The sequence below is a fragment of the Oryzias latipes genome, chromosome 1 (assembly GCF_002234675.1).
Source record: "Oryzias latipes chromosome 1, ASM223467v1".
Taxonomy (NCBI): Eukaryota; Metazoa; Chordata; class Actinopteri; order Beloniformes; family Adrianichthyidae; genus Oryzias; species Oryzias latipes.
Genome location: NC_019859.2, coordinates 25,767,887 through 25,791,912, shown reverse-complemented (window position 1 = coordinate 25,791,912; position 24,026 = coordinate 25,767,887). Strand labels below are relative to the sequence as shown.

Sequence of the window (24,026 nt, the reverse complement as noted above, 5' to 3'; positions counted from 1 at the left end):
AAACATCAAAAACCTATAGTCTGGAAAATATGTCTGTATTTAAAATGGCTAGTTGATCTCGTAAAGACAGAATATCATGTTTATGGGGCAGAGGCTTATTACAAGGTTAGCTGCCCGGAAACACTAGCAAGGATTTTTAGTACTTCAGTTGGTGGAGAAAATAAACGATTTAAGGTGTAAGATGCACCTGAAACTGTTTGCTGTCACTGAAGCAGGGAGAGTAGGAGGAAAAAAAAGGAGCACTGCGGAAACAGAATTCTTAAGTCGTCTACTACCTGTTGGTCAATTCCCACTGCATCCAGACCGTGGTACATTATGTTGACCCAGCCATCTTTTGATGCCAGTACAAACAGAGACATGAGAGCCTGACGGAAGAAAATAGGGACACAATTCATCTCAGTGCTGCACACTGACTCACTGCTTTCCTGAAAATACTTGTTAATGGCGCAGTCACAACTGCCTGTGTATACGTACGGTGGCCGATACCCACCATAGAAGCAAAAAAACAGTAACTGTGCAAACAAAAATAAAATTCTAAAAATAAAAATAAAATATAAACAAAATAAGTAACTGAAAAAGAAAAGCTGCTGTAAATAAAAGAAACACTGCTGAAAATAAAAATAAAATATGTTGCATATAGAGGAAAAGCTACAAATAGAAAAAACGCTGCTGCAAATTTAAAAAAAAAATGCTGCAAATAGAAAAGCCACAATGGAAGTGGGGATGGTTATTGTCCATGCACCGCAGTATGGAGAAAACGAATGAGAAAGTACATGAAGATTTAAGCCTTCAATGTCACTGTGTCCTTATATGTGTAGTTTTTATAAATGTCATTTGGTTAAACCATTTTGTCTCAGGTTTGAAGGTAAACTGGAGGATGCCGATTTATCATTAGCTTCGGCTAACAGTGGGAACCTAGTGTACAGAAAGACCACTTATGAGAGTAGAATCGAGTTCTGTAGTCTTAGTCCAGTATGCAGCAAAATAGAGTTACATGTGCCACGCACAGTCTCACTCCAGAGCAGTGTCTACCCCAGACAAACACAACAACAGGTACTGAGAGCCTGGAACGAAAACTCATCCAAGTGTAAACAACTGACAGCTAAAAACCTCAGAGAGCCTATTACTGTGGTAGTTGTTTTTCTCTGTTATTTATTTAATAATCATGCTAACAAGAATCTAAGAATTGGGTAACATCTAATCTAAGGCTTTTGTTTAAAGCGTTTTTTCCCCCCAGCAGTGTTTCTTTTTATTTGCAGTGTTTCTTTCATTTGTAACATCATTTCATTTGCAGCAGCGTTTCTTTTTATTTGTACTGTTTCTTTTATTTGTAGCAGTGTTTCTTTTTATTGGCAGTTTCTGTTTTCGTTTCCTCTTTCTTTTCATTTGCAGAGTGTCTTTTCTTTTGTAAACACAGTTACTTTTACTTTGTGCAATGTCTGGTCTTGGCCAACGTAGATGCAGGCTCTCTGTGGCCAAAAATGGGCAAACCTATACAGATCACGCAGGTGGCCCACATACAATATTAAGATGGTAGACAGCTGGGTGAGCCGATAGACCTCGCCATGGTCAGTAAGGGGCCAGTACTTGCACCTTCAATCGCACTAATGACTAGAGTGCAGAGCACCCGTATGGGATCAACACCCATACGGCTATATGTGACTTAGGCAAAAGATCAAGAAGCTGGAGCCCTAGTTCAGAAACAAATCTTTCTTTTTCTATTTTCTAACTTCTAATTTGTATTTTGAAAAATATACCGCTCTTTCAGGAAAAATTGTCCCAGACTGTCATCAAAGCAATTATTAGAGTTTTGTGCATTCTTTTATGGGAACTTGGGAGAAACACATTTTCATTTTCTCCTGTACCTGCCCAAGATTGTCAAAGTTGTATTTGTGGTGAACCCATTTGTAATTGGCAGCCAGGCAGTCAGACTTGTTAGTAATGTTCTTCACGTCGAAACCCACACAGTAGAAGAACTTGCCTTTGAAGAGCTTGAGGGAAAACGCACAAAAAGAGGAGAATGTGAGACACAGGCATGTAAAGATATGTGTTGTTAAAGCTGGGATAGCACTTGTAAGCACTGCCACTCGTTCCACTTAGGTTTTTCAACTAATCTCATAATTAGCTTTTGTAATGAGTGTGGGGATGGTGCTCAGCTGAAGAGTCCAATAACACTTGACATCAACAGGGTGAACCTCCTCTGTCTATAAAAAAAAGACATGTTTGACGCTCAATTATAAAAAGAACAAGAGCAAAAGCAGGAATAAAAAACACAAAACCAGGCTTTTCAAAAGGTAGAGCAAGGACAGTTAGATGGAAAAGAAATATAAGAATAAGAAAAATCAACATTTAAGATGTTGATCTATAACATTATGCATACTTTTATAATGCAGCTTCAAAGACCAACTCCGATTTAAATCAGGTTTTTCGTGTTTTTAACATTTTGTTTCAGCCCTTTTCTGATGCCATCAAATTGGCTCTGGAGCAGTGGCGTCACTGGCTGGAGGGAGCGATACAACCTTTCATCGTATGGACTGACCACAAGAACTTGGCTTACCTGCGTACGGCCACAAGACTCAATTCCTGAGAAGCCCGTTGGTGTCTATTCTTCGACCGTTTTCAATTCACCATCATTTACAGACCCGGCAGTCGTAATGTCAAGCCTGATGCCCTCTCCCGCAAGTACTGTGCCACTGAACGCACCACCACCACTGTCCTTCCTGATACCTGCATTGTCAGGATGAGCGCTTGGATACAAACGCAGGACAGCAGCAGGTTAAGTCAAAAGACTGATTAATTTGAGGAAGTTCTGGAACTCGTAATACTCGAGAGTAAATCAACAGAACGATCCAGTGACCAAGACAGGGGAGATACTGGTCATATACACAAACAGTGATTAACAACAGGTTACATCGGGAAGGGCAGGTGAAACCAATAGAGGAGATGGGAGAACGTAAAGACAGCGGAAGGTAAAACGGCATGAGAACCGGAAACAACTAAATAAAAGCATAACCAACCCCGGAAGGGGAACACAAGCCTAACAAAAAACGCCCTGGCCCCAGTACCTGACAGTACACCTCCCTCAAGGGGCGTCTCTGGGCGCACCACCAGGCTTGTTAGGGTACCGTCGGTGGAACTCCCAGATCATGACCTTGTCCACGATCCTGGAGGAGGGCTCCCAGGACCTCTCCTCAGGTCTATATCCCCTCCAGTCCACAAAGTATTGCAGGCCTCTTCCCTGTCATCTGACGTCCATCAGGCGCCGGACACTCCAAGCGGGCAGACCATCGATAAGACGAGGGGGCGATGGTGGAGAGGGAGTTTGCTAGAGGGGATTCGTGATGTGGGGTTTGACCTGAGACACGTGAAAAACAGGGTGTATACGCATAGTTCGTGGCAGGCCTAGTTGGACCGCCACAGGGTGCTGGCAAACTAGGCCGGTCAGCCAGTCTCTTGTTGGTTGCTGACGAGCAAAGAAGGGCCGCACGGGCCTCCCTCCAGATGCGTCTGCAGCGGCGGTAAAGGTGTTGGACCGAAGATACTGCCACTTCCTGGGGTACAATGGGGTTGGTAGCCCAGAGGACACTCGAACGGGAATATACCCAAAACCGACGAGGTCAGCGCATTGTGGGCGTATTCAACCCAAGGAAGCAAAGAGCTCCAGGAGGTCTGGTGGCGGGAACAGACGCATCAGAGGGCCACCTCTAGGTCCTGGCTGGTCCTTTCGGCCTGTCCGGTATGTATAGAGATATATATATATATATATATAGATAATAGGGACACAATAATAGGGACTCCTCTCAGATATATATCTATATATATATAACGGACAGTGTGTGTGCCTGCCTGCGTCCGTGTGGGCTTGCGTCTCATTGATTATTTCATTGATCATTGACGTGCCCCTTCCACGTTTAATGTATAAAAAATACGAAGGGTGGGGGAGGCAAATTTACTGGTCGCGCATGTGCGACTGGATGTAAAATTCAGTCGCACACTCTCAAAATGCGACCAATTGCTCGCAGTCTGGAGCCCTGCACAAAATGAGCTGCCTTGGAGAACCGGTCCACCACTGTCATGACCACGGTTCTGCAAGGCAGAGGAGGGCAAGCTGGTAACAAAATCCAGAGCGATGTGAGACCACGGACGGCTCGGGAAAGATAAGGGATGTAAGAGGCCAGCAACAACAAAATAAAAGCATAACCAGCCCCGGAAGGGGAACACAAGCCTAACAAAAATCCGCCCTGGCCCCAGTACCTGACATGTATTGTGGGTAACCTCACCTGGGACATCGAAACAAGGGTCCTCCAGGCTCAAGGTGAGGAACCAAACCATGCACCCTGTCCCAGGGGAACTCGCTTTGTTCCCTCTCCTCTCAGATCTGATGTAATCTCAGGGGGACATGCATCCCAAGTTTCCTGTCACGGCGGGATACACCTGACCCTTGATCTCATCCAGAGGCGGTTCTGCTGGCCCTCTATGGAGGAGGACATCCGGGAGTATGTAGCTGCTTGCACCACCTCTGCCCGCTCTAAGGTATCCAACTCAGCCCCAGCTGGTCTCCTCCTTCCACAATCCACTCCCAGCCGTCCTTGGTCACATCTGGCCTGGACTTTGTTACCGGATTGCCCCTCTCACAGGGTAACTCCGTCATTTTTTCACCATTATCGACCGATTTTTCTAAAATGGCACATTTTGTCCCCCTACCTCAGCTACCTACTGCCACTGAAACTGCTGACGTCCTCGTCAACTACGTGTTCCGGCATCATGGGATTCCTTCTGACATTATGTCGGACCGTGTCCACAGTTTGTATCTCAAGTTAGGAAGGCATTCTGTTCCGCCTTGGGTGCCACTGTTAGCCTCACTTCAGGTTATCATCCCCAATCTAATGGCCAAGCTGAGAGGGCAAATCAGGAAATGGAAGCGGCCTTCCGTTGCCTGGCGGCACAATCAGGACTTGTCTCTGCTCTGCTCTGTTCCTGACTCGAACCAGCTGTGACTACTCACCTCAACAACCACCAGACCTACATAAGGAAATCCAGCGCCAGCATTCATCGCCAGTTCGTTGTCCCTGATGGTGCTTAGTCTGGTCAACTAAGTTTTCTTAGTCCATGTATTTATGCTCTTGCCTAATCTCGTTCTATGTCTCGTCTCCAGGACAAACTAACCACGAGTGGTCACCCGAGTATCCAGTCTTACGGAACAGAAGCTTCTCAAGGAATCCCAAGGACTCTCCTGCCAAGCCTCGAACCATTACTGAACTCCAGTCAAGCTACGAGCCATTGCTACCTCCAGCCACGCCACGAGCCATGGTCAAATCACACAACGAGCTACAATCCAGCCACCTGCCTCGTCACAACTACAAACCTCGCTGGACAAAGGAAATAAATCTTTTACCTATCTCAGCCCTCACCTGCGTTTTCCTTCTGGGTTTCAGAGTCTGGGTCTGCTGCGCTAAAGCTAGTCATGACGGATATCTCAATATCCCCTGTGTCTTCCATACATTGTAAATGAGATAAATACACATTCCATGTAGCAATCAGGCCAAAAACACTGGCTGGTAGCCCCTCCCACATGAAACCGGGGCGTGAAGCTTGAACTAAATTTCAGACAGGCGGTGAGCAGCGAATTCACTGTCCGGCAAAAGATGGGCGGGCAATGCAATGTTTTATCGCACAAATCCCGTTTGGTGTGAATGTAGCTAAATAGTTTAAATCACACTTTATTTTGTTCCTGCATCTATTTACTTAATGGGGATCCAGATGCAAATTTCTTAGAAGTCATTTTCAACCTGTTGCGTTTTTCTGTTTGCTACATATGTGTATTTGATATTTAAAGTTGTGTTTTTTATTGCATACCTAAAAGTACATCCTTGTAAAATGGCATAATGTGCAATAAAGTTTATAAAAAAAAAACCTGTTACAAAGTTTTGCAACTCCTCATTTTTGACAGTTATTCTAAATTATGCAGAAAGAGGTAAATTTAAATTATTTGAGTACCTGAACACCAAGAATACCAAAAATGATGAAAAAGGCACAGCAAATGAGGACGATGTTGCCAATTGGTTTGAGGGAAGTTATCAAAGTCTCGACCACCAATTTCAGTCCTGGAGCCCTGCTGATCACCCTACAGACACAAATGACATGAAGCAGATTTTAAAAAAGCACAGTAAGATACTGTTACTTGTAAGACACTGTTTCTTTCATTTCAGAAAATGTGAGTATTTACTTTATTTTAAGAATCAAAAGAAGATAATCTGTTATTTATGTATATATATATATAAATAACAGATTATCTATCTATATATATATCTATATATATATAAATATATATATTTTCTCTTTCTTTCTTTTGTTTTACATGTTTGTTGACTGATTTAACATTCTTTTTAAGGGGTGGGAAGTGGGAAGACAGAAAATATAGGGAAACAAAGGAGAGGATTAAACCTTAAGTTTACCTATATCTAAACCTGTCATGTAAATTGAGAAAGAAAAAACCTAAAGTTTTAAATAATTTTAGGCAATTAGTGCTTAACAGAATCTAAAAGCTGAGGTGGGATTTGTCAAAAAAGCCACAAACCATTTGATAGCATGCAAATGGTTTGTGGCTTTTTTGACAAATCCCACCTCAGCTCATACATATACACATATACATATACATATATATATATATATATATATACATACATACATATACATATACATATATATACACATATAAATATACATATATATACATATATATATATATATATACACATATACATATACATATATATACATATATTATTCAACCCGATGGGTTGAATAAAGCATCAATTCAGAGGGAAAGTTAATCGCTTACCGCTTGTTTTTGCCCAGATGATGAAGCAAAAGGTTGTTTTACAGAAGCCGGCGCAGTGATACAAATCATTTAAGCTAGCCGACCGGAACTTCTTTTTTCACCGTGCGGTTATCAGGTTTTAACGCATACCCAGCAGCCAATCAGAATCGAGTATTCAACCGGACCATGGTATAATCGATTCTGATTGGCTGCTGGGTATGCGTTAAAACCTGATAACCGCACGGTGAAAAAAGAAGTTCCGGTCGGCTAGCTTAAATGATTTGTATCACTGCGCCGGCTTCTGTAAAACAACCTTTTGCTTCATCATCTGGGCAAAAACAAGCGGTAAGCGATTAACTTTCCCTCTGAATTGATGCTTTATTCAACCCATCGGGACGATCAGCATATATATATCGCTGAATCTTGACTGCAGCGGTGGTGCTGCGCGACGCGGACTATATGCTATATGTTACGCGATGCGCCGCATCACGTAACATATAGTACGCTGTTTATGGGAAAAGTGATCCAAATCGAAAAAAAAAACAAGAATTAAGGACTAAAACCTGGTTAATATGTATTGCTTTTGTAAGTGACCATGGTATAAGCGGGTTAATGGCCTTCGAAGTGTGCGGTTACTACTTTTTAACGCACTTCGCGTCGGACTGTTCAGGCTTCCACGGCGTGCGTTAAAAAGTAATAACCGCACACTTCGTCGGCCATTAACCCTTACATATCCCGGAGTTGTTTGAGTGGGACCAATATTTGGAGTCTTGGGGTGATGCCTGGCAACAGCTCAAAGAAATGAGGTGCTATTAAGCTTTTTGTTAGTCTTTCTCTTTAGGTTTTAGTCAAGAGAAATGTTTGTAAGAGTAGAACTGGATCAGGAGCTAAGTCTTAAGCGAATATTTTACAAAAAAGAATGACTATATTACCTCATACTGTGTTCATAAAGGATATGAAAAAACAATCCACTCAAACCTGAGAGGACGCAGAGTTCTGAGCAGCCTGAGGACACGCAGAACCCCCAGGATTTTTGCTCCTCCCGCCATGGACACCACAATGTCAATCAAAGACACGAAGACCAGGAAGCCATCCAGAATGTTCCAACTACTCCTGAGATATGTTGCCTCTCCTAGATATAGACCCATGGACACCACCTGTGGAGATGAAGGACGATAGGCACTGCTGATGCATTAAAAGGTTGTTGGAGGTCAATATGCATACATGTCATGGTAAATGGCGTATACTTGTATAGCGCTTTTCTACCTAAAAGGACAAAGCGCTTTTACAGTCACCGACCCATTCATCCAGTCACACACACATTCACACACTGGTGGCCACTCCGCTGCCAAACACAGGCACCCGCCTACCACCAGAGGCAAAGTGGGGTTCAGTGTCTTGCCCATGGACACTTCAACTCATGGGGGTGCAAGGCGGGAAACGAACCTGCAACCTTACGATCATGGGTCGACCGCCCTACCGCTGCACCCCGGCTGTCATTTGATATATTCAAATGGCTGTTCATATAATATTATTAATAACAATAAACTTTATTTGTATAGCACTTTTCAAGATAAATATCACAAAGACCTTCACACTTAAAGATGGATAAACACAGAATATAAAAAAGAATTATAAAAAAGCAATTTTAAAAAGAGAGGTTTTTAGCTGCCTTTTTAGAGAAAGCACTGAGTCTACAGATCTTAGGCCGAGAGGAAGGGAGTTCCGGAGCGATGGAGCCACTGTTGCAAAGGCTGTGTCACCTTTATTTTAACTGGGTTCTGTTAACAACCAGCAGACCCTAGTCACATGATCTCAGGGACCTGCTGGGAGTATACGGCTGCACAAGGTCTTTTAAATAGACCGGTGCTTGGCTGTCAAGAGCCCCGAATGTTAAAACCAGGATTTTAAAATGCACTCAGGAATGGATAGGGAGCCAGTGCAGCTGGATTACTAACGGGGTGACGTGTGAAAACTTGGATGAATTGGATAAAAGCCTTGCAGCAGCATTCTGGACAACCTGGAGCCGTTTTAGAGATTTTTTGCTTAAACATGTGAAGATGGAGTTGCAATAATCAAGACGAGTAGATACGACGAGAAAGAGCATGGATGAGCATCTCCATCTCAGAACGTGATACAATTGGACTTACCGTATTTTCACGACTATAAGGCGCACTTAAAAGTCATAAATTTTCTTCCGCCAGCAGGGGGCGCCCTATGAGCCGGTGCGCCTATTGTGTAGTTGTGGGTCGTAGAAGAAGATGGAGTGAGGGAGGGAGAGAGACGTGAAGGCCACGTGGAACCTAACTGCAGTGCAACTATCTACATTTTAAAGCCTTCTATGCTCCTTCTACCTCATAACCTTCAAATATTTCAGTACAGGAGGAGTGAGCAGAAAAGCAGCTGGCCCACTGCTTTAAACTGCTGCTTTCGCTAGCGCATAGGAGGAGAAATGCAGAGACAGATTGGCGCAGTTCTGTGTGTGTGTCTGTGTGTGTGCTGAAAGGAGCAGGTTTTCGCCAGCGCACATGAAGAAAGGAGACCCGCAAGTCTGTGTGTGTGTCTCTGTGTGTGTGCTGAAAGCAGCGCCGTTTTCTAGCGCATAGAAAGGAAGAAAGGAGACGGCACACGCAGCGTCTGTGTGTGTGCTGTGTGTTTAGCGCTTGTAAGGAGGAAGGGAGACAGAGCGCTGCAAGTGCGCGACCATTCAGTTTGTGATCAGTTAGGGAGAACAGTGACAAGATAAAAATGTTTCCTCTATAAAAAAATCAGAGACTGGATGTTTTATTAACCCACTCTAGAAGCGCTGAGGTTCTGAACGTGCCCGCGCCTTAACACCCGGTGCGCCTTTTGTGTGTGTCAAAGACGGAAAAATCCCCCGTGACTGAGACCGCGCCCTAACATCCGGTGCGCCCTATGGTCGTGAATATACGGTAGTTTAGCAATGTTTTTTTGATGATAAAAACAAGAACGAAGAAGTGACCCGACATGACAGTCAAGGGATAAAACTGGGTCTAGAGTCACCCCAAGGTTCCTGACATAGGGCTTAATAAAGGAAGCAAATGGACCAAGCCACTGGACTATCTGGGGGGTGGAAACTGTCAGGAGCACAGACTGGGATCTCAGTTTTGGCTTCATTTAGTTGGAAAAAAGTTATCATTAATCCAATCCTTGACCAAATCCAGCCACCTGCGTAAAATCTGTATTTTAAAAAACATTCTGGGGTTTATTGTAGTAGGTTTAGGGGATGTCATCTGGACTTGGTTTTAAAGTTAGAAGACGTTTCACCTCTTATCCAAGAGGCTTTGTCAATTCTGAATTAGCTGGTCAAAGAGCTGGTATATATGCGCTCATGGGGGAGGAGTCAGACCTGAAACTGGATGGTATTGTCAACTTAGCCTACATGGTTTCGGGTCAGCAGTGCATCTCCACCTGAAGGCCACAAACCACTCGTTCGAGGACAGTGAAGTCCGAATTCCAGCCAGAGAGAAAGGATGGTTTGAGCGAGGAGTGAAAAAAGCCATCTTTGTCAAGAAGGATAAACCTTCTCTTAATAAGAATGGTGGTCTCAGGTTTATTCTTCCATCCATCTACGGCAGTGTTTTGAAACCTAAACAAACCAAACCAGTTCCACCTGGGTCGTTATTAGCTGAAAGAGATGACCAGTTTGGGGAGGGAGTAACTGGCTCCCCAATCCCCAGCTGAGGACAAAGGACTCTTAACAACCCGAAACCATGTAGGCTAAGTTGACAATACCATCCAGTTTCAGGTCTGACTCCTCCCCCATGAGCGCATATATACCAGCTCTTTGACCAGCTAATTCAGAATTGACAAAGCCTCTTGGATAAGAGGTGAAACGTCTTCTAACTTTAAAACCAAGTCCAGATGACATCCCCTAAACCTACTACAATGGAACCAACCTGGATGAATGACAGTCTTCATAGACATTCTGGGGTATAAAAAACACATAAAGAGAAATATCATCAGCATAAAAATGATAAGAAATATCATTAAAAAAACTTAAAATAAAGGTACCAAAACTGAGCCTTGTGGCACACATGAAGTGAGGGATGCAGAGGAAGCCTTAAAGTTGGAAAATACAACAGAAAATTATCTACCAGTCAGATAAGAGGAGAACCAATTTAAAGCGGATCCGGATACCCCAACCCAGTTTTTCAGCCTGTCTAAGAGGACGTAACGGTCAACAGTGTCAAAGGCTGCGGTCAGGTCCAGTAACAGTAGCACAGAGCATTTCCCTGCATCATTCTGGATTGTACCCTCCCAAATGTGTCAGGAGTGTCAAATTTATGCAAAGTTTTTAGCCTTATTGCTACATGGAAGCATTGGCTGCATATCTTTTTACTGATATGTCATTCATGGAAGATGTCGATGATGTTAAGAAATCAGGTTTATATATTTTAAAAATCTTAACAAAAGCATTAGTATGCACAAGTCCATTTCCGTGTTCATGAGATCATTCAGAGGCTACGTTCACACTGCAGGGCTTAATGCTCAATTCGGATTTTTTGAAAAAATCCGAATTGTTTGCTAGACCGTTCACATTTCCAAGTAAATCCGAACTTTTGTGATCTCCAGTGTGACCGTGACACGACCCAAACGAGACCCGCATGCGCAGAAGCCAGAAGAATACTCAACGGTGAACGACGTCACTTGTTTGCGGAGCAGATGTCAACAACAGTGTTGTCAAAAGCGGAGCTCTTTTTGTAATATTAAATTTATTTTCACGAAGGAGCAGCACAATTACAATCTTCTCATTTTAAGAAGGCAATGGAGTCTGGATCGTCTGTACACACTGTTGTGGAATGGAAATGTGTATGTGTTGGAGCCGCTCGCCCGCGTGTGTGCAAGCGCGTGCCGCGATAGAGAATAGGGGGGGGGGGGGGGGGGCAGTGTGTGCGCGCATTCATGTTGTGTGTTACGGAGGACGGTAATAAAAGAAGGTTTCCCCCAAAATAAATGCTATGGACTCTTTATTAACCCGTTCTGGAGAATGTAAGGATCAGAACAGGGAGGAGGAGGAGGAGGATCGCCTCGGGTCCCCCGCGCTTGAGCACGGTCAAAGGGGAGAAAGAAAAAAAAGTTATCGCGGGAAAGGTTCAACACCACGCTCTGCCATTTATCTGGAAATTTTTTCAAAAACCGCCCAGTTGCAATAAGAGCCCTGGAGTTTGGCCTGAAAAGAGCGATCAGCCCAAATATTAATCCAATCGGGGATCTCGCTTCCCTTCCACTGACTGATCTCAGCAGCATCGTCCACCATGGTTGATGTTTACGTTCTCGTTCCTGCCTACTTTAACGCAAAATGATGACGTTTGTTGCGTGTCGATGACGTACAGTTCGGAATCAAGTCGCCTGGCCGGTCAGACGGCGGTCGCAATTGAAAAGAACGGCTACAATTCGGAATCAGGCCGGCAAACCCACGGGGCCTGGGTCGCAATTGAAAAGATCGGATCTGTGTCATTCAGACTGTCATGAAAAGATCGGAATTGGGCCGCTTAGGGGCAAAAAATTCAGAATTGGGTCGTTTCAGCCTGCAGTGTGAACGTAGCCAGAGACTCTCACAGTATAGTGCGGTTCACCATCTACTACAGGAGCTGCATCTGAATGACAGTCGCTTTCAGTGGTACTTCCATCTTTCTGTAACTCAGTTTGACCACTTGTCCTGCAATGGTCCGAGAAGGGAAAAATGAAAACAAGAATGAAATTAGAGGAACTTTTTATTATTGTCTCAATACATATAAAAAAGATCTCACAAAGTTCAGGAGAAGAACAAACAGATTCTCCTCCATGTTGGTATTGGACTGCTGACCGCATCATCACGGACAATGATCACATCATTAACATACCACAGGCCAAAACTGAGCTTTTGATTGGTGGACACGATGCAAAGTTGACATATTTGATGTCTGGAAATATTGTGTGATGCCACCCTCTCCTGGCAGACTGCCATGTCTGATGCTCAAAACGCGCTTCAAGGAGTCTGATTGCATCTACAAATTGACTCAACATTGAAACTGGACTTCCCTCCTGCATGAATATCGTCTCGTGTGAACGCAGCTCAAGAGAGAGGTAATTAAAGCATGACATAATTTTTTGCAGGTATTTTGTGGGGTGCTATGGATTCACTTTGGCTCAAAGTCTTAATAGTAAAAAAAAAGTGTTACAACAACAGACCTGTCGCAAATTAATATACCGTATTTTCCAGACTACAAGCCACTACTTTTTTCCAACGCTTACATCCCTGCGGATTATTTAGTGATGCGGCTAAATTATGGATTTAATTGACAGCCGACTTGAGCGCTCCGTCGGCATCGGAGTGGAGGTTGAATATATGATCTAACTTCCAGCAGCAAACCAATTTGTTTTTGACACACCTATAAGCAGCCAAACAGCATGGACCTCACTTCAGGTCTTAGACACTTCAGTCATGGTTCAACAAAAAGAAACACGCATGCCCAGCCGCATCCCACATCCTTTGGTGCCATTAGACCCAATGTGCATGTGACCGCCACAAAGCCACTGTGTGAGACGGAGACATGGTTCGCCTGAATTCGGCTGCTGGTTCACATAGAGCTGCGGGACAAATGGCAGTCTTATTAACTCATTAAGTCCGATTGGTCTGCAGGGACATGGTTCGCTCCGTCCCCCTGCAGCTGCGCCCTGCGTTCAGGGAACGGACGTCAGTGGGCACGGAGCGCTCCTCCCTGGAGCCCCCCTCACGAGGGGTGTCGCAGAAGAAAGCTTCAAAGTTTCGAGAAAAAACTTGTCACGTCGAGATAAAAGTCGAAATAAAGTTTCGAGATTAAAGTCGCAATGCTGCGCAAGAGAGATTTTATCTCGTAAATTTAGGAGATGAAAAATCGTAATTTATGAGAAAAATACTCGTAAATTTATGAGAAAAAAACTCGTAAATTTACGAGATTACAGTGGAAGTGAGCATGCAGAGCAGCAGGTGAACGCCGCGCAGCAGCAGATCAGACCGACTAAACGTAGTTGAACAGGTGAGCTGAATGTTTATTGATAACGTTCCAGATGTCTGGGAGCTCATTTGTTTGATTTACAATTTATTAAAGTTTTATTTATTTATGGTGGGTTTGCAGGATCTCTGCAGCCCAATGAAGACATCGGTATCCCTGCAGCTGTTCGCTTGAATCCTTTCTTTCTCCACCAAAGACCAGATCTCTATGTTTGTGTGATGCTTCCGTCTGAGGTGGAGAAGCACTTTTTGCCTTTTTCAACGTTGTAATGCTAATATAACAGACTATTTTCAGTCGTCTTTGTTTTTTAATGATGAAACGGGACGCTTCATCTGCAGGAGGGGCGTATGTAACACTGTTTACTTCCGCATTGGTGTTAGGATGACAGGTTCATGACGTAAGGTGACAGATGAACTTCAGGTTGTGTGAATGAAAAAGGAGAATAAAGGCTGCAGCGGTTCTCTACACCCAAACATGTCTCTGAGCTCCTTATTGAAAGTCCGCTTTACCGACACCGAACCCCGGAAAGACGGATCCACTGACAATAATCTGATTTTGAGTCGCCAAAAGGTTCAGAATCTCTTTGTTTTAAACGTATAATAATCCGGAAATAAAGCTTCACAAAAGGCTCCACATATTTCATCTTCAAGCTAGGCTCTGATAAACAGACAACTTCGGTGTTTTCTCCTTGTTAATCTATGAATTTTTCCCCGTAAATTTACGATTTTTCATCTCCTAAATTTACCTTTTCTTGGTGGCCATAAAACTGTCGTAAACTCTGAAGTACAAAGCCACTAGCTCACTAACATTAGCCATAACACTGAATACTCCTGAAAGATTCAGCTTCACTTCTCGCGCAGCATTGCGACTTTAATCTCGATACTTTATTTCGACTTTTATCTCGACACGACGAGTTTTTTCTCGACATGACGAGAAAAAACTCTACACATTGGCCAGAATTTTTTTCCCCGCACCGTGGCCCTAAAACTCCGTCGTACTTTTTTGCGAAGACATAAGCAGAGATTAATGATGGAAGCATTCCACTTGAAGCATACTGTGCTTGGTAGGTAGAGACAAAGTATTTTTAGGGAGGTGAGAGATGGCATCAGTCAGAGCAAGATGAGCTGGAACTGAGGCATATGGAGTTCACAGGAAGAAATAAAGAAGGAAAGTTGATTAAAAAATATCTGTTATTTCACACTTGATAACACTGATGCCATGTGTGTTTGTACAAATGATATTGGAGACAACTGAAACCCTTTAGTTCTAATGCTTAGTTGTAAGCTTGTAGTGTGACAATGATGAGGAGACACGTCTTGACTTCAGAACGTGAAGCTTTAATAGCTCATATGCCAAACTGATGTAGCCCAGTCGAAAATTTGAAAGAAAGAAAAAAGAAATAAATTTTAGACTAGGCCACTGAAAGATTAAAATGTATTTTTTGAAGAAAAAAAAAAGTTCAATGGCCACTTGTTTGGGTTTGTTTAACAAGTTTTTTTATTCCATTGGGAATGAAGTTATTTTGGTTTTGTATGTTGTAAAAATTGATTTTGCCCCCCCCCCCCACAGCCTAACCTGTATGTATTTTTTGATAAGTCTGAAATTTGATTTGTTATGTTACCTGTCCGTATAATGAGCCATCCATTCAGAGATAAGTGGGTGTGTCTAAGAGGTGCAATCGGAAAAAAACGTTTCACTAACTGGCAGAGACAGTCAGACCTTGGTGAGGAGCAGAGCTGATGCTGAAGGCTTGTAGCTACGATTTTTTCAAGTTCGACGCAGAGTCAACTTTCTGTTAAAATTGTGGACACTGTTTGTCATACGAGTCTTTTTTGGACCCTGTGGAAGACTGAGCACCTGTGGAAGACCGAGCACCCGTGGAAGATCGAGCACACCCTGCCGGTCATCTGAGCGATTCCAACCCCCAGGCCTCAGAGATTCCCGCCTCCGCTGTCCTGCTGCGCAGCTGGATAACGCTGAGTTTGCCTGCAGAGCATTTTCGCCCGCCAACAGTTGCCCTAACCATCCGATAAGTGAGTATGTGCACGTTTTTTTTTCTGCTTGCTTACGCAAGTGAAAGGGCCTTCTTCAGTTTTTGGCCACAACACACCCGAGCATCGATCAGGCCTGCAACAAAAAAAAACAAAAAGTAAAAAGGGGACTATACCAATATTTTGTTGCTGTGGTTTCAGTGTAAGGAACTGATTTTTTTCCCCACCTCTTCTTGATTAACGTGAACTGTATTTTTATTTCATTTAACTGTGGGTGGGGGTTAATTTACAATAAAGGAAAAAAATAATAAAATAAGGTTGTAATGTTTAAATTCAAATTATTCTTAGTAGGAAAATTCTAATGTTAAATTCCTGTTAAGTGGAGGCACCGCCGATTTCCAGTATTGGTTTTTTTTGTATTAAATTAAGTGATTTTTGTATTTCCTGTTATCCCTAAACTAAATCAAATTAGACGAATCCAGGACACCGCCCTTAGTAATACGACTTAATACCCGCATCCTGGGCAGCCAACTGTGGGACGTTGTCTGTAGAACGTGGCAGATCTGGAAAGAGGACGTCCACGGCGAGGAACTTGAGCTGGCTGCACAGAGTCGCCTGTCAACACAAACGCTGGTTTAAGCCGGTCCACTGTCACAAACCCTCTGCGCATGCCCATGTTCAGAACAAAACATTTGTCCCCCTTCTCCAGGACACGGAACCAACCACCGTAGGGAGGATGAAGGGGAGATCGGTGGGCGTCATGTCGGACAAAAACAAACTAGGCAGACTGGAACGATGACCGTGGGACGCAATGGTGCACGGGGCCAGGAGCCAACGTCAAACGGGGACCCGGGCGCAGACGACTAACAAAAACTCCCCTGGAATTCGGAGCAGCTGTCCAAACACCAACTCTGCTGAGAACGCGTCTAGGTTGGTCTTAGGAGCTGAGCGTAGCCCTAGCAGGACCCACATCAAACAATCCAACAAACAGTCATCTGTGAGCATCATGCGGAGGGCAGCCTTAAGAGAATGGTGGAAACGCTCACACAACCCGATCGCTTGAGGGTGATAAGCCGCAGTACGGTGCACCTAAAGATTGCGCGGTTCCCGACCAAAGTTCTGAAATTAACTGGGGGCCTCTGTCCAAAGTAATGTCTGACGGCAGACCAAAACAGGCAACCCAGGCAGAGAGAAAAGCAATGACCGAATCCACATAAACAAGGTCAAAACGCTTGGCTGGGATCGGGAAGGGTTCTAAGGGGCTTATGTGTGCCGGTGAACTTTGGCACGCTGACATGCAACGCAACCTGCAACGGTGTGACTTTCCGGCTAGGTGACGGATGTCAGTCATAAACTCGGAGATGGCTGCCAGATGGCGCTGTTGGCGCGCAGACCATCACTAACCTTAGCCATAGCACATGTAAGTGGTTAATGATCCACATAAGCAGCACAAGAAGTGAAGTAACAATACTTCCATGTTAACGGTTTGTAGAGTGCTCCAACTGTGAAAAAATAATTGAGAAAAGGTGGGAGTTAGATTGTTAGACCAAAAACCAGACAGAAAGTCAGATAATGGCAAAGAAATAAAGAACACAGCTGATTTTAGTAACTCTTTTTCTTTCATTTTTCACTGTTTTATCTGCTCTCATTGTTTGAATCTGTTCTTTAGCAGCACTGACATGTTCTCATGCATACCCTAATTTGTATGTACATAATATGAAGACATAGCATGCTTTCTTTGTATTAGGAGCAGCTCCTTTGGACATAGAACCGCAACACGGTACTATGTTGGATAGGATTAATTATTAAAAATAATGAATAGGAAATCTAGTTTATTTCCAGCAGTCATTTATCAGTTTTGAGCGGACAAACTTCTGACAGAGAGAATTTGTCTCAGAAAAAACTTTTTTTTTTTTTAATTTGCCTTTTGTGTTGAACAGTTTTTACTATTGCAATAAGGGGTTTGTATCTTTGGAAAGCCAGGGTGTATATGTAGATAAACCCCTTTTGTGTTTTTGTTTTTTTATTACATTATATTTTCTTTTTTTTATAGAGGGAAGAGAGGGGGGGGAGAAAGTAAGGGGATACAATGGCAAGTTGCTAATTTAAGTACATTATTGATTTTAAGCTTGATAACATTTATACTACCACCCACCCACCCAGGAGCATTGGGCAACCCTGGCGTTAGGACCCCAAGGCCAAAGGACAGGCACCGTGCACTGTTCCGGGCAGCATCAATCAGGGCGTTTGGGTGCTGGACAGCGAGACGCTAGCCAAGGATGGAGCAAGGACCCAGAGGACCAAGGAGCCGCCCAGGATAATAATAGGTGTGGTATGTGTGTATCTGTGTAATATTGTAATATTCAGTGTAATATTCTCTGGTCCCCTGCTGAACCTAGTCAATGATGAAAAGTAAAGCTGCTTTTTATCACTTAACCACTGGTTTAGGGGTGTAAGAAAAAACGGATTCGGCAAAACATCGCGATATTTCATTTGGCAATACTTGTATCGTTTCAAAATGCTGCCAGGACTGTATTTATTTAATTATTTCCGAGCGTCCTTCAATGTCTGACTCTTGTTGTCCACTTCACCCTCTGACCGCTAGTTAGCAGCAGAGCACACGGAGCGTCTTAGAGCAGCTCTACTCCACACAACACAACAGGAAGACTGTAGCCAGAGGCAGCTTGTTTCTGTTATGAGACATGAAATACTTCATTTTTACGTGGGATGGATACCAAAAACGAGTGAAGCATGGCAGCGGCTAATAGGCTTATACTCTTAGCATCGGCTAAAATGCTATCGGCAAAGCGGGCTAAAGTTCTGCAGAACCTCCCAGCAATGGATTCTAGTTTAGCGACCTGATGGATCAGAAGGATGTGTACAACCCTCTGAAAAAAGGCCGACATCGTGGCGAGGAGCGTTAGTTTACTTCCGTGTGTGAGAAGCGTGGCTGCAAAGGTGCACTGAAAAAAAAAATATGTTCGATTTACTTAATTCAACAGTGGACAGTGGTTGCACACAGATGTTTTGCTTTCACAGCAACTCAAACGATCAAGTTAAATTAACACAAGTAAATGTCATTCAACAAAACTGATTATTTTGTGTTAGAAATATGTGATTGAGACATATTACCACAATGTAATTTGAGCTCTTGGATCAGTTTAATTGGTCACAATTTCATCACTTTATTTCAACACTATTCAGTAATGTTTACTCCAAAACTATTTGCTTACTTAAATACAACTTATTTTTCATATTACAATTTTGAATTCTATTCTAATGTCAAATACATCAGACCTTGAAATTAAATATGTATTGTTTTTTCTAATATAACTGCCTGTAAGAACTAGTAATATTTCAAAACAATGGTGCTACCATTAAAAAAATTATTAGTTATTAAAATAAATCATTTGTAGAACTGCAAATACCTTTCCGTTAACCTTCTGGAATTGTTAACATTACTCATTTTTACTCAAATAAATAATAAAAATTAACAGTTGCATGTCAAAGCTTTATTTCAAAAGCCACAGCACAAAATACAGTCAAAAATACAGCAAGTGTCCAAAATTTCAACACTGGTATTGTGACATCTTGATTCAAAACAGCCTTAGAAGTATTAAAACTTTTTTTTTAAACTATAACCTTTTCAGATTGTGTACAATCATCCTTTCTCACTTGGAAAAACAAAATTGAAGAACAATGCCAATCAAAAAGAAAAAACTGGCACTACGTTTCCATGGCAGGTAAACAGTTATAACCATCTCACAGAATAAACACTACAATGAACAATGTGATCGTTTTTGGGTTGCTGATCATTCACCTAGAAATTCAATGTCCAAAATGCAAGAGGGCGTATGTGAACTATAAATGTCCTCTTACCTTAAGTTAAACATGTGACCCGCACAACAATGATCTCTCCTCATTGAAGTTTTGTCTTTAAGTTTTGGGCTTTTCTCGAGAGTTCAGTCGGATCTAATTCCATGACCACCTTTTGAATCACTTCAAAAGTGTAGCGGAGCTGTGCCGGGTAACTCATGTTGAAGCAGTAAAAAAGTCCAAACAGCATGGCTGTTCCAAGGGCCACATTATCCAGGTCCTGAAGTATCACCACACCTTCGATGAAGATGCCAACATCAGGAAAGTCCTTGCCTGGTGTCTCCCTGGCAACATAGACTCCCACTATTGTTTTCTCAATGGCACTTAGAGTGGAGACGTCAGTCATGTCCTGGGCAAAGAAAATATTTATTGAAGATTGCTTTTTAAACTGATCTTTTGAATGCAAAAGTACTCATGCTATAGTTTAAACATGTGAGCAGCATAGTAAATTATTGTTGCCAAAGATTCCAACGCCATCAATAGCACATTTGGGAGGAAAAATAAAATCGACAACTTCTAGCTCAAATGAATAATATTAAGCTTTACAATAGTTTTTAGGATCACAGAGTGCACTGAATACATTTTAAAATGTAGCAAATCAGTAATCTACTAACACTCACCATGTACTCATGCACCAAGATGTCAGGATTCTCATTCAAATAGAGGCAAAGTCCTTTAATGAGGGACTCCCTTCTAGCATCCACGTCATCTTTAAGAAATACAAAAGAAAATACAGAAATTTGAACTCAAGTTTTCAATAGACAGTGAATGTGCGTTAAAAATGACAGATCATCAGTACTCTCAGGAAGAGGAAGTCGTGATTTTGCAATGGATTTATTTATACAAGTCTTGACTGCAATTTACACTTGATAGTTAAAAAAGTTTAATAATAATTGACAAGTTCTTACCATTATCATGTCTGACATGTCTTTCAACATTTTGCCCTGCTTCCCTGATCGCTTTGCAAACACTCTCAGCAGACTTTCAGACAGAAAGTCTAGCTGCGACAGAAACCTTGACTGTAGAGGCATGGTTGTAATGCGCTTGAACTCTGCGTTTATCTGAAATAACATGAAAGCATTATCAAGCATTGTTTTTAGATGAACACATCCTCTACGACAACTTGTCGAGGCATCATTTTTTAATTACCTCTGCTGGATCAAAAAGAGCTGGCCATCTCTCTTGTAGCTCGCTGATCATGGGAGCATCATAAATTACTTCTTGTCTTCTTAATGAAAAAGTTTTGTTCATTTTATCCTTGATTTTATCTCTGTTGTTGCGCTTCTTTACATCCGAAAGAAGTTCGATCCTTATTGTCTCAAGGGACTGTTCACTTTCTACAAGTGGAAAAGGGGGACAGTAATCCACTTCACCCCTCTTTGGTCTTTTAACATCATAAGCAGGAGAACATTTCTCAGCTGGTTTATGTTTTAAAGCATTCACACATACCTCAGGACATCCTACTTTCCTGAGATGTGTGCGGTAGTTTGACAATTTGTATTTGAGGCTCATCTTCCATCCCGCATAGCCACTGGGTGAGCCCTTTTCTTTTAAACATGGATGCCTCAGGATGAGTGCCTCTGCAACTTGGTCAAACTTTCTGTCCGTGGGATATACTGTATGTTTGACTACCTCCTGGATCAACCCTTCCAATATGTCAGACTTCAGCTTTGGATCAGGAATCAGCAGCATCCCATTTTCTTTGAAAGCTACATGGGCCTTCTCCAACTTAATTTCTGCATCATATGTAAAACGAGGAACAAGGAACAAATCTGGCCATGATGACCGTGATGAGGTAGACTCTGGAGATGAAAGAATCAGAGTGCTGTCACCAGAACTAGATGAGGCGACATCAGGAGCACTGGTTGAGGAAAGGAAAAACTATCTTCATCTTGATCCTGAGGTTGGCCGAATGTGTACACAACTTTGAGTGTCGCTTTGTCTTGTATTTCCTCTATTGAAGTCAAGTTCACAAAGTCGTTTCCAAAAAGTGGTTCCATAAACTGCAGTCGAAAGGGCGTCATTATTTTACATTGAGTCTGTATCTCAGCCTCTAATGCAGCCACAGATGAAGGCAGGCCAGCAGAAATCACAACCCTCTGACTGTTGTCGGGTCCAAGGATAACTCTGAGAATAGCCGGATTTGTCATGGTCTCACTTCACTGTCTGTAAGGGAAAAGAAAAAAATGAAATGATGATCAATTTCATAAGAAATATTGTTAATCACCAAATCAGGTTTACTGGTGCAACACCAATACTTTTCAGAATCTGACAAAAAAAAACAAAAAAAACATGCCAACATCAAGTTGTCAAAAGTGCGCAGAAAATGAAACAAAAAGGATAATAAAACACCAGTTAGTGCCTAGGGTTTTCCATGCATATTAGTACATGACAAAAACAATGTGTACAAACAAAGCAAACAACTTTTCCAACACAGTATCTCCATCACAGTCATGAGTGGATGTTGTTGCCAATTGCACTATGGTTAAACACAAAAGGTGAACTAACATCTCTGTGACTGATAAGACTGAAAAGAACGCAGGTCAATACCAGAGGATTTGTGCTACATACTCAAGACAGAAGTGTAAAAGAAACCCCTCCGGGGTTCCCATGCAATATAGTTTCTAACTTTTCCACAACCATTCCATATTCTACCGGTTCAACAACATTAAATTTTGATTTGTAATATTGCTTACGTTGGTGTGCAGAACTCAAAGGCCCACCCTTCTCTATGGCCTTATTCAAAGGATTTGCTGAGCACAAACAGATTATTTCCTCAATAACAACTCTGTCTACTTGGACATTGTGCTTCTGAAAAGTATTCACTATAACACTTTCTACATGAGATTTTGAGAGACAGTCAGTTAAGTACCGCATTTTCCGGACTATAAGTCGCACCGGAGTATAAGTCGCACCAGCCCAAAAATGCATTATAAAGTAGAAAAAAACACAGATAAGTCGCACTGGACTATAAGTCGCATTTTAACTTTCACAACCTTATATGACACAATCATAGCAGACTGTTTATCTAATAATTTCACAGTAATTTTTTCTCAAACTTATTTATTTATTCCTTTCATGAAGCATCATTTGGCCAACTATTACTCTGTTTTCATCCTGTATTTGTAGAAACAGTTTTCACTTTTATTGCATTTCTGAATCTATGAAATCATTGGAAAATAGAATATTATGTTGTTAGCCTTCAAGATCTTACTGTAAAAAAAAGTTTGCTGATTCTCTGAGTCACTTAACATCCTCTTAACACTTAACATACCTCATACAACAAATTGACCCAGAAACATCATCTCTGTTCCTCACAAATGAACATAACAGGAGGGTTAACAATGTATTTATTTCAATTTATTTCTAATATAAGTCGCTGCGGAGTATAAGTCGCACCCCTTGCCAAACTATGAAAAAAAGTGCGACTTATAGTCCGGAAAATACGGGTAGTGAAGTTCTACCAAAAAATCATTGATTGCTTTGCTTGGCACACAAGAAAAATGTTCTAATTTTAACAAAGCTGCTGCCAAACTGTGCTGAATTACATCTGGTAGGTCACTTAGACCATCAGTACTGCTACTTGGTTGAGCATCCTCAATGTCATCATCAGAAGCAGTGGAAGCAGAATCTAGGGCAGCAACAGTTGCTGATATTAATATTCCTGGTTTAAAATCTTTGGATGAGTAAAGTCTGTGTTTCCTGCTCTTGTGGGATTTAAAAGATCCTAAAATATTTGTTTCAAAGTCGCAATGCAAAAACATACAAGTTACAACCTCATTTTTTTTCAAGTGTGCATTAATATGAGTCCAGTAATCTCTTTCAGACACAAGATCCTTACAGGGACACACGTGGCAGCTAAATATACATCTCTCTGAATGATGGTGGCTAGTTTTAATAACATGACATCTATTCAAATGAATTAATAGTGCATTCCACGTTCTAACAGTGGATGGACAGCTTTCATGAACACATGGACACATGAACGACTGTTATTTCCATAATGCACATGTCTTACTCGATAATGCTTCAGAAGGTGGGACCTACTTTGAAAAACTGAAGGGCAGGCCTTGCATTGCCACATTCACTCTCTCACTGGAACACTAGTAGCACTGTTCACTGTAAAGTGGGAAACAAAACATGATTAACTTATAGTGAGGACAAAATGGTGTTTGACCCCAAAATACATTCCTGAGATAAACATAACTCAGTTGTCGCTAATTTGCAAAGCAACCAAAAATATATGTAATGCATTGAAAGCCTTAAAAGCAAATACAACTTCTTGTTCTTACCACAAATACTTGAGCCCAGGACTTTTCAGCTGACTCCAGGTGAATAGAT

The 24,026-nt window shown here is 42.1% G+C and overlaps 1 protein-coding gene and 2 long non-coding RNA genes across 3 annotated transcripts in view; 1 reads left to right on the top strand and 2 right to left on the bottom strand.

The window, feature by feature from the left end:
- LOC110013491 (voltage-dependent T-type calcium channel subunit alpha-1I-like) overlaps positions 1 to 24,026 on the bottom strand; it is a 435,381-nt gene that overhangs the window by 158,435 nt on the left and 252,920 nt on the right. Inside the window, exons 25-28 of the mRNA XM_023954667.1 lie at positions 7,799 to 7,977; positions 5,998 to 6,124; positions 1,866 to 1,991; positions 276 to 365 (exon numbers count right to left, since the gene is read on the bottom strand). Of these exons, the coding sequence (XP_023810435.1) occupies positions 276 to 365; positions 1,866 to 1,991; positions 5,998 to 6,124; positions 7,799 to 7,977 (522 nt within the window). The remainder of the gene's footprint in view (positions 1 to 275; positions 366 to 1,865; positions 1,992 to 5,997; positions 6,125 to 7,798; positions 7,978 to 24,026) is intronic.
- Positions 15,418 to 18,662, top strand: LOC110014286. Its single transcript, XR_002289404.2, has 3 exons — positions 15,418 to 15,851; positions 16,519 to 16,739; positions 17,973 to 18,662. It is a non-coding gene; the product is annotated as an uncharacterized LOC110014286 (long non-coding RNA).
- On the bottom strand, positions 19,307 to 22,232 carry LOC105358438. Its single transcript, XR_002289405.2, has 4 exons — positions 20,835 to 22,232; positions 20,594 to 20,746; positions 20,306 to 20,394; positions 19,307 to 20,034 (listed from the first exon to the last, which is right to left on the bottom strand). It is a non-coding gene; the product is annotated as an uncharacterized LOC105358438 (long non-coding RNA).